Source organism: Pipra filicauda, unplaced genomic scaffold, assembly GCF_003945595.2.
Source record: "Pipra filicauda isolate LSUMZ 115617 unplaced genomic scaffold, ASM394559v2 scaffold84_size4826128_pilon, whole genome shotgun sequence".
In the NCBI taxonomy this organism is placed as follows: Eukaryota; Metazoa; Chordata; class Aves; order Passeriformes; family Pipridae; genus Pipra; species Pipra filicauda.
This window is the reverse complement of record NW_024105031.1, coordinates 4,361,987-4,375,858: the sequence shown is the minus strand read 5'-3', so window position 1 is coordinate 4,375,858 and position 13,872 is coordinate 4,361,987. Positions and strand designations below refer to the sequence as shown.

The 13,872-nt window shown below is 37.4% G+C and overlaps 1 protein-coding gene across 1 annotated transcript in view; it reads right to left on the bottom strand.

The window, feature by feature from the left end:
- The window catches only part of JAZF1 (JAZF zinc finger 1), a 191,887-nt gene that overhangs the window by 27,444 nt on the left and 150,571 nt on the right, over positions 1–13,872 (bottom strand). The window contains exon 3 of the mRNA XM_027723782.2: positions 2,715–2,911. Coding sequence (XP_027579583.1) covers positions 2,715–2,911 — 197 coding nt within the window. The remainder of the gene's footprint in view (positions 1–2,714; positions 2,912–13,872) is intronic.

Genomic DNA, 13,872 nt, shown 5'->3' with positions numbered 1-13,872 from the left:
GCTAAGTGGGTTTGAGTCTGGTCAATACATACATGAGAGATCATTATATGAAATTATGCTTTGCTGAAAAATTACAACAGTAGCTTAAAAGCACCAGGAAATGGTGAGATGTAGATGTAAGGACATGCACAAACGTGACTGGGATTCAGGCAGCTGCTGGCTTCACCCAAGGCAATACTAACACACCTGGGAAAGCCAAGATGAGTAGCATACTGAAAGGGAGGACAGCACATGGAAAATGGGACTCAAAAGATGAGTGAAGTTTCCGCTTTTTACCTTGAACAAGAATGGCAAAAAGCCATATATAGGACAGATACTCTCTGCTGATGAACATGCGTATTTGTATGCCACCTCACTAGCCTGGAGGGCATGCTTCCTCTCGGGCATCTCAAGTGGCACCTTCTTGGCGTCATGCCTTGTGCATTACAGTACTGACAGGCACACTGCTGAAGTTTGGTACCCTCACAAAGTATCGAACAACTGAGATGGGAGATAATAAAAAGGGAAATGGCCATTCTGAAAATTTCATGAACGAGTTGGGTCAAAGCAATCCCATTTTATTTTTGAAAAAGTATAGCTCTGAAGGAGGATGAGGACAACGACTATATTTGGATTAAAACAAATACAGAACATAACCCAGATGATGCATTTTCAGGCAACCTAGGGAGAAACAGCCTCTTTTGTTTTCTCAAGTTACCACAGCATACACGTTTACCTGCATTCAAAGACGAATTAACAAGTTTGCTCGGAGTACAAATCAAACAGGATTGCACGGAAGGAATACAGCAGTATTCTTCATTCTCACTGGATGCAGTGGAGGGTATGCCTGTAGGGCTTGAAAGTTGTGTAGGCACTGTGAGGCTGAAACGTAGGATGATTTACACACTCTAAATTGTTTCCCTGAAACAGATCTTGCCTAACTACTCTTTTGTATCACCTTGCTAGTCAACTGCCATATATACTTGCACTTGAGGGAAAAAGATTCCCATCAGGCAATAACAGACATGTGAGCTGCATATCTAAAATTAGTCTGCTGGTCCTCATGGGCTGTCTCTGCAGGCACTGCACCCACAGAAAGAGAAACTCAGTCCTGGCATGACTCTGAGCACCTCACCTACATAAGTGAGAACAAAATCCTATGCCAAGTAAACACTGGGAAAAATCCTGTAGTTACCAGAAAAATCTCAATGCTTACTTTAGGTCCAGAAAACTTTTAAGATGACAAAAATGGAAATTCTGGGTTGAGGCTGCTGAAATGCAACTCAGTTAATAGTTAATTAAAAAAAAAAGTCTTAAAGAATATATGTGTTTTGCTACTAGGCTATTACAAACCCTAGCTTTGGAAAAGGGCTCCAACAGGGAACTTGGAACTGAGGGTGCAGAAAGTGGAAGCTCATTATTTATAACCTGGCAGGCAGGACTTTCAGAAACACAGCCATAACAAGCTGATTCTCTTAACTACAGGTAAAACAACATTCAGAGTAACCTGAAAAGTTTAAAAAATATTTAATAATAAAAATATTTAAGTAGACAGATGCTGGCATTTTCTTTAGTATTTGATGGAACATGTTTCAAAGTGTACATCACTAGCCAATGTACCTGACAGAAGTTCAAAGTTATACTACCTGACCACATCATGAATCAGCCTTCTCAGAAGGAGCTGTACAAAAAGTAAACAAAAGAAAGAAGAAACTCCTTGCTATCTGTAGTATGTAAAAAAAATGAAATCAGTTTGTTGCAAATGTGAAATAATTAAGAAAATCTAAAATTTTCTGAATTACATTAGGACTTTATCATTTAACTTTTCTCAGTGTGCTTCCCTTTTTCATAACCAGGGACATACTGAACAATCAGTTCATTTTGCAACGTCCACACAGAACATCGCCAAGGACTGCTACAACTTTTCCATTTAATCATTAATACTAAGACATGAAGTATATATATAGGCTATATAAAAAACATGTGGCATAATAGTTTTCAAGGCAGTGATGCTCATGTGATTTCCTACTAAGGAGACTATATTGAGCCTACTAATTATAGAATAGAATAACCCTATCATATGCATTTAGCTTTTTAGAAGGAAATACTGGTATTTGATCTGAAGTGTACCTGAATTATCTGACAAGATCTCTACTTAATGTAAATCAGACTGACTCAGGCCAAGAGATCTGGTTTGGCAGAGTAAGCAATTTTCAGTTTCAGGAATTTTATATCTTGGGAAAATCAATGGAACATTTGTTTTTGAAGAAAACACAGATAATTTTTTTCATATATTTCTTTTCATGAACACAGTTTCCTAATGTAAGTCATGTCTACATGATGACAGAAGCACTCATTTATCTATAAATTCAAAAAGATACCGCTTTTTTTTTTAATCTTTAACTGGCACTTTACCATATGCAAAGCTCTCCCACTGATACATAAGAGGTCTTTTGCGCATTTGGTATTTCTGGTAAGGTTAATTTTTTCATGTAATAATTTCAGCTGTGATTTTTAAAGTTCATGTCCTTCTCTGCTTTAGCAAGGAGCTTGGAAACAAATGCCCAAACACATTTTAGAGACTGCAAACCAAATGTAAATAAAATAGCCCAAAGCTTTTCTGTTTTATCTTTAGCTGTTCTTCTTCCCAATCCTTCCCAATGTCTATTATTCTCTAAATGCCATGTAGCAAACCTGCTAGTTTATCTGGGAGAAACCAAAGAGTAGGTGCTCACCTGTAGGAGTACTACTGCGAAACGAAGAGGAGGGAGTGATTGGAGGGGTGACTGGAGGAGTAAGGCTTCCACTGCTGTGGCGAGGTGGAGTAGATACATTCCCACGGGACACTGTGCTTGACAAAGTCAAAGAGAGTTTCGGCTGAATCTTTTTCTTCAAAGACTCCTGCTCACGTCGGGCTGCATCAGTCATAAATCTAGAACAAGGACAATCATGAAGATGAGAGGTTTGAAACACTGTCTTTAAACAAGCTTTAAGTAAAATATTTTTTGCCCTCACTGACCCAATGGAGCTTCAAACTCAGCCACGACAAGTTCCTCTGCACACACAAATCTAAAAAATACAAACTTCATCAACAGCTTTATTTCAATATTAAAGATCTGGGCCATTTCCTTCTGATTTCAATAGAACTTACATTAGATATTTGCATGATGTGCGAACACACAAGTTTTTTCCAACCAGAGCTCAGCATTACAAACAATAATATAATAACTGTACTCAATCGTTCACAATTACTACATTCAATCATTCTGTGAAAAAGCAGCTAAGAAGCTGTAACAGAGAAAAATCTTAGCAGCAAATGTATTGAATCTGAAAGTTAAAGAGATAGTAGGAACTACTTTGTGTAGATACATCATTTCCAACTTAAGGTAATCACATTCTTTTGCTAAAGGTTTTAGACAATGTTGCCTGGCATAAAAGATGTCCAATTAAATTGCAATTTCTCAAACTGGGAGTTCCCAACTCTTGAAAACCAAGTGAGGTCTCTCTGTACATGCTGCTGAAGGCCTAATGCAACTCAAAGTTCATCTCTGTGGGATGCTGAGAGGGAATCCACCAGCACGATGAAGGGTGTGCACCAGTAGTGCAGTAATTCTAGCAGTGCAAATTTTTGCACGGGATATCTTATCTATAATAAAAATAGTTTTTTTCACTTTTATTCTGGTTCCTGCCAAGCTGGTGGCACCTCAGGGAAAACATATTTAATGAGGGTTAGAAAATGCTGGAGGGAGAGAGGAGGAGGGAAGAGAGGAGGAAGCAACAGAGGAAATAAGAGAATAACAAGATAGTGGAGTAGTCGGTGTTGCATGGTGAAGAGTAGGTACACCCTTGCAGGCACTGCAACCCATGGGCAACCAACATCAGAGCACAGGAAAAGTGACAAACAAGGGTGCAGCAGAGAGAAAGCCCTCCAACCTGACTCCAACCCCTGCACCTCCTGTCACCTCACCAAAGGGAGTGAACATGGCCTGCAGCCATAGCAGGGGAGGAGATGTCTAGAGTGAAGGTGAGCCTGGAAAGGGGAGAGAAGGTGGCTTTTTTCCCCCCTAAGTGTTTTAGTTCTTTTCTTTTGTTTCCCAATAACCAATACCTGAATCAGTAATTAAATATTTATGCTAATTGGCAATAAATGAAGTTAATTTCCTCAGGTCAAGTCTGCTTTAACCATGGCACTGCATGGTGATTTCCTTTATTTTAGCCCATGAGTTTTCTCGCGCTTGTGCCTTCTGTTTTCTTCCCCATCCTGCTGTGGTTGGAGGTGTGGTGAGCAAGCAGCTATGTGGGTACTTGGCTGCTAGCAGGGGCCAATGCATCAATCTACCAAATTTCTCTTTATGTGACAATTGTATTTGCTATGTGACCAAACTATCTGTTGTGTGACTTCACGTTCCTTATCATCACAAGCAACCACTGATGCACATTCAGAATCCAACAGAGGACCACCTTTAGCTCCTAAGGAAGAGCAGCAGACCCTGAGGAGAGTAAAGCAGAGGAAATGCCACATCAGTCATCTGGTTCACAGGTTATATCCTGACACAGGTTATATCCTCAGGCCACAGGCTGGCTGGACAAACTGATTCTGCAGACCACAGTACCACGACAACTGCACTGAACACGACTCTCAGGTCACACTGGGTCTCATGGTAATACATAATAACTGCCATAGCATTTGCAACATGGTGCCATAGGATAGTCCAGTTTCTTCTCTGGGCCTAAACCAACAGTTTATATTAATATAATCACTATATTCATTCAGACTCCATAGAAACCCAACATTTTGTGACTGGCTTGCAACACAGGGGCTTATTGGGTGGGAGCCAGGTAGATTTTACTGGCTGAGTCCAATCCTGACTGCACTTAGAAAGATATCTCTGAGAAAAAAACAGCTCTGGTGAAACAGTAAAAGGTGCATAGGGAAGGGTAAGGGAGAAAGAAAAAAATGGGGGTTTAGGCATTTGTGCCAAATATGAAAGAAAATTTTGGCCTAGATATTGAAAAACCCAGCTTTTTTCCAAAAGAGATTTGTGTACTTTAACATAGCCTCAAAACACTGTGGTATAAACTTTTAGGCACCAGTAGAGCAATAAAGATATATCCTGTCCATCCATACCACGAAGGCATTAATAAGTGGATTTTTGCCATGATATGTAACATCAACACACAATCCACAGACATTAATAAACAGGTATGTGACATGACAGCTTATCTTCTTTGAACTGAGACAATAATACATCATGTCAAACCCAGATATGGCATTTTTATGAAGTTAATATTTTAAATGCAGATATCCATAGTAACAGTTGAGTGCTAAATTTCTCTTCTTCAAGCAAAGCTGCAGACGATATTGTCAAAGCCGTCCTCAAATATAAGTCTAATCTCATTCAAGAAAAAAAGAACTAAAAGGATCTTAATAAAATGGGCATTCAGTACACATTTGCTTTCCTCTAACTAGGAAAAGTCTAATTCACTATATTTGTAGCATGATGTATGCTTGCTTCTGGATGGGAAGCCTTATTCCTTAAGAAAATGTTATGGTAACATTATAAATTCTTGAAAACTTGGAAGATAACCTCAACTCTGAGATATTAAAAGTAGCAGCATGAAAGCTGCTCTTTAACAAACTCAGCCACAAATAACAATGTTAAAATAATATTGAGGTATAACCAGTCTGGTTGAAGTCCATAAAAATCAGGAAAATCTGAAATTATAGCTGAAACTTTTCCCTGTCCTCTTAACTCACTCACATTTGGGCTAAGCATGTAAAGTATATTCCAAAATGTCATTTGTTGTCTACACTGTGAACCTGAGAGAAATGGAAGGCAGTCTGTGGAAAGTTTAGTTTCTGATAACTCAAGTATGGAATTAACCTTTTCAGATCCAAATAGTCCCATACATGTTTGCTGAAGCACTGGCAGTGTTATGTTTTTGAAAAGAAAACTTGTCTAAATGGATTAAAAGAAAACATTTTTCAGTATTTTAATTGAAATGCTGTATTATACATGTGTCTAACTAGGGTGGTGTTCTTCAAAGCTTACAATATAAGCATTTTAATGATGGGTATAAAATAACATTTCCAACTAAGGCTTTAATTTTCATGTTGAAAAGTACATTATGGTTGCAACATCAAGTGTTCAGGAATGAAACATGCTGGAATTAAGGTTGAATACTGGTCTCTAAATTACATGACTGAATGCAATTTTCCCCGCCTCATTTAAATGCACAAGATGTCTGGGAAACAGAAAATGAACTGGAACTAACAAAGAGCACTTAGGTTAAATCCCATCTCCTTGATAGTCTCTCTCACCATCCTCAGATCCATTTTCTTACTGAGCAAATTTACCTCTGCTATTTTCAAGTTATTCTTATCCACATAAACCTGCCCCTCCAGTTCTACCATTATGAAGATTTCAGTTACCTTTCCTGTTGCATAGGATCTTGTTTACACCTCAGAAGCCTCTCTCCCCAAAACCAATACACTGCATAGATGCAGTGAAACAAGGAGAGTTATTCAGCTCCCAGACATTCACTGACCCTGTTTTGAAAAGCGTGGTGTTCGTGTGCTGTCTTGCCAATGGTTCACAACATCAGGGAGGAGCGAACTCTTTAGAAAGAGATCTCTTCTACACCCATTTTTATTTTCCTCACCTGTTTGCCTTCCTAATAATTCAACTCCCTGCTCCAAAATATGTATGTCCAGTGATTTCTGAATCAAATACTTGCAGCAAAATACAGTTTTCCCCCCTCTTCTCGTTCCCTGGAATGGTTCAAGTATTTTTATTGAAACTTTCCCAAGAAATTCAGCCTGAAGGAGACAGCCAGCATGGAAAATTTCAGCCCAAACAGATAAATGTTGGCAACACAATAAGCAACTGAAACGGTCTTATAATGGAAAGTGTTGCACAACCTTTCATATAGGTGGCAATATAACACGAACAGCATTAGCTGTTGTTACCAATATAAAAAGTCACAAAAAAGCAGAGGCTATGTTCAAATTCAAAAAAGCCTTTTCAAATCAAACCTTTGCAATATTTCTGTCTTGTCACTCCCAAAAGCTTTGGAATCAAGAATGAACAGAAGCGGAACACACTCTCAGAAATTTCCTTGTGCTATTAGCAGGCACTGCTTCATGATCATGCCCCAGTGTGACTCACATGATGATGTCAGAGTTAGTTTATGATAAAACATATGCTACCCACAATTCTAAGAAAGTTTAAGAGCTCTGGACTCATACATCTAGACTGAGGGTAAGGGTTATAAAAATGAGTTGCAAATAAATTGAAAGGGAAAAAATACCCAGGTTACGCTTCAGAATGTATATTCTTGACAATGCTCATCAGGGTGTGAGGTACCCTTTCCTCCTCTTCCTTGCTGCTAAAGGTAGCTGATGCAGGAATTTAACCCTTCTTGAAGCAGCTCTGCTTCTATGTCCACAGACATTTGCGCTGACAGTGAAGAAGGTGCATCACAGCTACTTGGTTAGATTTGAATATTAATTTGCTACATATGATTTCTTCATGATCTAGTCTCTAAAACATACACCAGTAGAGGATATGTCACAATCACAAGTCTACTGTTCTCCAGCTACTGCATACACAGAAAAGAGATGAGAGGGGGATTCTTTTCAACTTTCAAAACAAGCAGATTACACTACACAGAGGCTCAAGCCCAGGGTTGCTCCGCAACACTATCCAGCTGCAAACAAGCTTAAAAAAATTTACAGCACCACCTAACAGTAACAAATATACCCTGTCTGTGCCTCACCACTGGCAACTAGTACTAGTCCTCAACAGGGTAAGATACCGTAAGAGAATTAGTTCTGACCTTTTCTCATTATCACACAGATAATTATGGAAAAACACTGATAGTAACATTTAGCTTATATTCATGTGTGCCTAAACTTGGCCAACATATACTGGGAAAGCCTGTCACCATTACCAGAACATGAGAACATGCTGAGCTTCCACCACTTGCATTTCAGCAGATTGCTCCCTAACCCAACACTTGGTCAACTTCAAGACTGATTGGAAAGAAGAGAAAAAAAAAATCCATGGTGCTTTATAACAGATTTGTGCTGTCTTCTGGTAGCAGTATATTTAGATAAAAAGTAGTCAGACTTACTTGACAGACAGGGCACACACTGGCTCAACTACATACTACATACTCAACTACATACATACATGAAAACCACACATTAATTCTCCTGCTACTCCTTATACACACCAGAGCAAGGTGCTTGTTGTATCTGCTTTACCCCTCAATCTTTTCTTACTTTTGCCTCAAGATGTTTATGTAATCCTTTGTCAGTGCTGTACCAAGAGAAATAAGGAGGTGGAGATGGTAATTTTAGCTCCCAGTCTTCCTCATCATATTGTTTAGGTTAAAAAAAAAAAAGAAAGGCTAGGATAGAAAGCACTTCTAGTTGTACAGTCTTTTAAAACTTCAGGAAAACTCTACTTTGAAGAGGGATTAGGAGTATCCACTTCTCAAGGCATGACCCGATTTCATAGGACAGGACTCTGTGGACCTGTCAGTCTTGGACTGTCCTCCACACCTTTTGCTGCCTTTACAAGAAAAGATAAAGGAAAGCAGTTTGATTTAGCCAGTGCTAAAAGGAAAAGACAATTGTTAAATTGAACTGCTGTTGGGTTAAGGAGAAATCTGGCGAAATCTAAATGGTGGGAGTTCAGCATTAAGCGGCTCTCTTGTCTCCTGGAAAGGATGAAAGGCTTTTCTCAGTTGAACTTGAACAAAACTGGGCCAAAACAAAACGAATCAATATCCCCAGTAATGCCTTGCCACACTATTTATGTGATAATGAGGAAAGAAATATATGAGCAAGTTTCATACCATACATCAACTCAAATAATTTGATGAACACCCCTGAGCACTTTCACATACCATTCTTTGTAGTGTGGGGGAAACAGAAGTATTCTGCAGCTCTGTACAGTATTCTGCTAGCTTCACAGAAGCTAGCAAGAATTTTTTTTTCTTTAGAGATCTTTTATTACAGTTTTGGCAAAACCCTAAAAAGAAACATCAGTGTGAAAAAGCCCCATTAAAACCATGCATAATCACACACATGCCTCCACACTATTTAGATTACAGAGTATTTGCATAGTGCTAACGCATATGATTCACACAAAACTCCCTTTTGATTGTCTTGCTTTTTTTCCTGATTTCACAAAACCATAAAAAGTCAAGAAGAAACAGCACAAAATAATAATCCCCTCTCAATTATCCTCTCAAACCTGCATAGCGTTTCATGAGATGCACTAACCAGATCAAACAGATCATTAAAGGGCATTTCCAAGTTTCTGAAAAGAACCCTTCCAGCCCAGTATTTACGGCAGAAATACACACATTTAAGTAGGACTTCAACGTGCACACTCACAGGAATTCAGTGTTCACTCTCAGTGCCAGTTATATCCTCTATTGAAGGCTTTCCGTATATCCCAAATCAGGAATATTTATGACACACTGATGAGTATCTTAGAGAGACAGGACAGAATCAGATTTCTTTTCATTATTAGCCTTAGGGATAATTCATTGCTGGTACAATCCTTTCATTTCCATTATTTAAACAGTTCTCTCAAGATGTAGAAATATTACTGCCACAAAATCAGCTATAGTGTAATACACATCTTCCTGAATATGTGCATCTTTAACAAATGTAGTAGAGATTATTAGGATGCACGCGTACCTTAAAAAAAAGTTAAATTACACTTCTGCCTCATTGCTGAAAGAGTCTAACACAATGTGCAGTCACACTCATTGCTGTCAGTAGACTCAAGGCTGCAACCTTAGGAAATCTGCTCAATATGACCAAGAGTTCAGTGGGTTTACTTCAGTTGCCTGCTCTGCACACATTCTTAAAAGATACAATAAGACACAATAAAATATTCACCAAGAAGATATTCTTCTAGCATGGAAAATTGATTCAGAAGATTGAGTAATTTCATACCTAAATATGTAAGTGGAGCTAATGGATGGTGATATGCCAAGTAATCTATTACCACTCAAACAATAAAAATAAAGCAGCGATTACCTACCCGTCCCAAACCATATACTTGCCTACAGTAAAACTTTTTTAGTGTTTAGTTTCTGTTAATCAATACAAGGCACTGCTAAAAGTAATGGAAAGAAATTTAGTATCTGTCTTGATTTCAGGAATATACAAAAAAGATCAGTGTGAATTACATTTCATACTTATGTTAATATAAATACCAAACACTGGACATGAGACCTAGCTTTCCATTTTAAAATTATTTAATCTATTATATGTAATGTATTAAATGTTTTTTATACTTAATATATTAGTGTTAATATTTTCTGTTCAGAAAGGAGTTCTTTTTCTTCTGTGGGTTTTTTTTTTCCTCCTTTACTTTGCGTTTTTTTCCCTTCTCCTTTATTCTGCTTATACTTATTTTCCTGTACCTACTTTTCAAGTAATACTTAATTTAAAACTAAAAAATGCCAAACAAATCAGTGTTGTATGTTCACCCCACCATAAAAAATAGCTGTTTACTTAAAAATTAATATTCTGTTCTGAATCGTCCAAAGAAGGATTTTTTTTTAGGTTTTTGTTTGTTTGTTAAGCAACATGGTACTTTTGCCTTTTCTTTCTTGAATTTGTGTAGGTAATGCAGCAAACGCAAAAGGGCTGCATTTTAGTTTATATTCTTTTTAAATTGACAGAAAAAATGCACACTGGATAGATAACATTAGAACAGCAACGTAATCAGGACAGACGCAGTCTTATTTTAGATATTTCATTCATAATGAAAATTCATTACTTGTCCCCTTGACTGCTGACAGGGACTTAAGGAGAAGCCCACATCATCATTCTGACATTAAAATAAACAAATGACATTTCTGTGTTAAAAAGGAACAAAATCAGAGTTCACCAAAACCAACTTAGGAGAGCAACAGTAATTTCCAAAACATTAGAAACATATTACTAGTTCTCTTCCTTTCCCCTCCCACAGATTTTTAAGATGCTGCAGCAAACCCTTGCCTTTAGTGTAACATATCAGTTCTCACTTCAAAAATCCTCCTCCCTGTATCCACGAACAGGCTTATTAGGACATACATCAGCCTTGGTTTTGCTTATGGCCATTAACGAACGAACCAGTCATTGCCTGCTGTTAACAACAAATACTTCATGGATTATTGCTTAATTAATCGTTGAATATAATGCCGTGAATCCTTACATTTCAGTTCATATCCTTGTTAATATACAGGAAAAATGTAATGTCACACAGCAGTAAAACATTACAGAGACCAAAATGAGAATCTTAGCAGACACAGATAACATGAAATGAAAAGGAGTATTTTTTAAACAACATAATTTAAAAATGCACACTGATAGTTTTTAAATCTGCATCACATATACAAAGCCCTAAAATTATTTTTCTTACTATGAACAAACACTATATCAGATGAAAGAGTACTGATGGCATCTTTTCAGTGATACTCTAAATTAACCTATCTGTTATAAAGTTTAAATATTTTAAATATTGTAATTTCACATTTTATGACTTACTAGATTACTCTAGGCTTTCACAATAGTGAAGTGCAAAATTCTTGAAGGCAGAGTAAAAATTTAACTTTTATTTTAGCAAGAGGAAAGTTCATGGGAGTTAAATTGTGTTTGCCTTCTTATTTGTAGAATAATAATAAATAATAATAATAAATTGCCAATCTCTTTGAAGACAACGGAATTAGTCTGCTCATGGACTAAAAATAAAGGGTCTGTATCTCCTAAATTTGACTCTAATCTCAAAATAGTTCTTATGTGAGACTAAGTACTGTACCAGTCCCACTCTGGCTCTCTGTACAGGCTCCAGTATTGTCAAATTGCCTAGTTCCAGTACGATGTTTTACGTTCATATGTGCTTAACCTAAAATACTGTATTTTTTTCCATTACTGGTCCACCCTCTTTCCTTGTTGAAGAGCTTATTGTAACTATTTATGTAAAAACAATTTCTTTCAGTCAGCCCTACATAGAAATAGATCTGTGCACGCATGACACACACTTTTACTGCTGGACTTGGTTTCATTTTATTGATGTCTCAAGGACTTCTAACTTTAAGAACACAGAGCTAAAATGTCAGATATTTTATTCTGGTAATGTTCCATTTGTGTCTGGTATTCTTGTGTCATTTTGTGTCGAGTTCTTCTGAGAATTCAAGTCAACACCCAAAGACGGATTCATTACGCAAGCATTTAAAAATAGATATTATCAAAATGCATTGCTTATTAACTCTGAGGATATATAATATCAATCTGCATAAATAAGCCAATCTTCAGTATTTTACACTGTATTAGTCAAACATATTAACCAATACATTTTTCAGTCTTTCAGAAATGTATCACATACTGTCTGCACTGGCTCCTCCAGCAGCATCAATACAGTAAGCAATCCAGAATATCTATTCAACAAAAACATGACAAAAAGAAACTGTGGTAATAAGCTTCATAATAAATTAATTCTTAAAACCTTTCAAATACAAAGACACCAAAGTCATTTGCAATTCATTCACTGTTTGATTTTATCTTTAAAGAAACATTAATTCTGTTTTGGAAAACACTAGTCCAGAACACGATCCTCCAGATGAGAAAGAGCATTCAGCTCAAAAGATGCTCTTCAAAGCTCAAAATGTAAGTGAAGATTTAGATGGAGAAGCATTTTTTAAAACCGATTTATAAATCTGCATTCAGAGGACTGGGTGGGGTGTAAAGCTTATAATGGAAAATTGCAGCAATCTTAACATTAGGAATGTGAAATGTCTGGTCTTAATAAACCAAGTTTTCAGGCATCGTGAGTTGTTTGAGAGGACGATAGCAACTTACAAACAACTCAGCCCCACTAAAATGGCAAATTGAATGTTCCCAGTCCTTCAGACTCTGCTGCAATGAGTCACATGTCCATAAAACATCTGATTCGAAAGATTCCTCCTAAAAGGCAAGAAAGTTCAGGTAAAGGTATACAAGGAAAAGTAGAGAAGGAAGCAGATAACCATCACATGTGTGTTTGCTCTTTCATACAAATGGAATAATGAACTCTAGTTTCTGTAATTATGCACTATTTTAAAAAATGTACCTTTCTATGCTTTAAGCTGATTTGACTGACAAAGTTAACCGTTCATTATGTAATCACTGTATTAGCAGTTTGAGGAGAGGGAAGTACCTAAGAATCAAGAATAACTCCTGGGGTCCCATATTTCAGCTGTGAAGTAAAAAGCAGAACATTGATTTGCATTTTGAAATTTCGTTCCCGTTAGTCTCAGGGTGTGCTATTGCACCAGACCCAGGCACGTACGGGGGAGTGCAGTAAATCCCCCGGTTTTGCTCAGTCTTAACAGGAAACCATTCCCTTGCATCCCTTGCTGGCAGCCACCCTCCCACCTCCAGCTCGGAGTTATCTGATGAAACCAGCGAAACCCTGCTAGGATGCGGAAGAAAAGGACTGACATCTGAATAACTAACAATGCGCTGCCTCTCAGGCAGACAGCAGGGAAGTTCCTTCAGCCCTGTTTGATCTGCTTCGCTGGCGTTATTGCAGAAAGCCGGTTTTTCATTAGGTAAGGGAAAAACCCCCCAAAGTCATGATACAGCTTGCTAAGTGAGGTTACAAACGCACCCTAACACAATGATTGAAGAGAAAATAGACGGTGTAATACAGAAAGGCCTAAGAATTCCAAGTGGAAAAAAGTATAAATGACTATTTTAATTAATTTCCTAATGTAAAACACAGCTGTAGTAATGTTGGCAAATATCACCTGCCTGTTTTAAGTTTGTTAAATGAAATCATGCTCTTTAATTGGCTCTTAATGTACAAAAAGTATGTTTTATTTACTTTTTATTACAATATC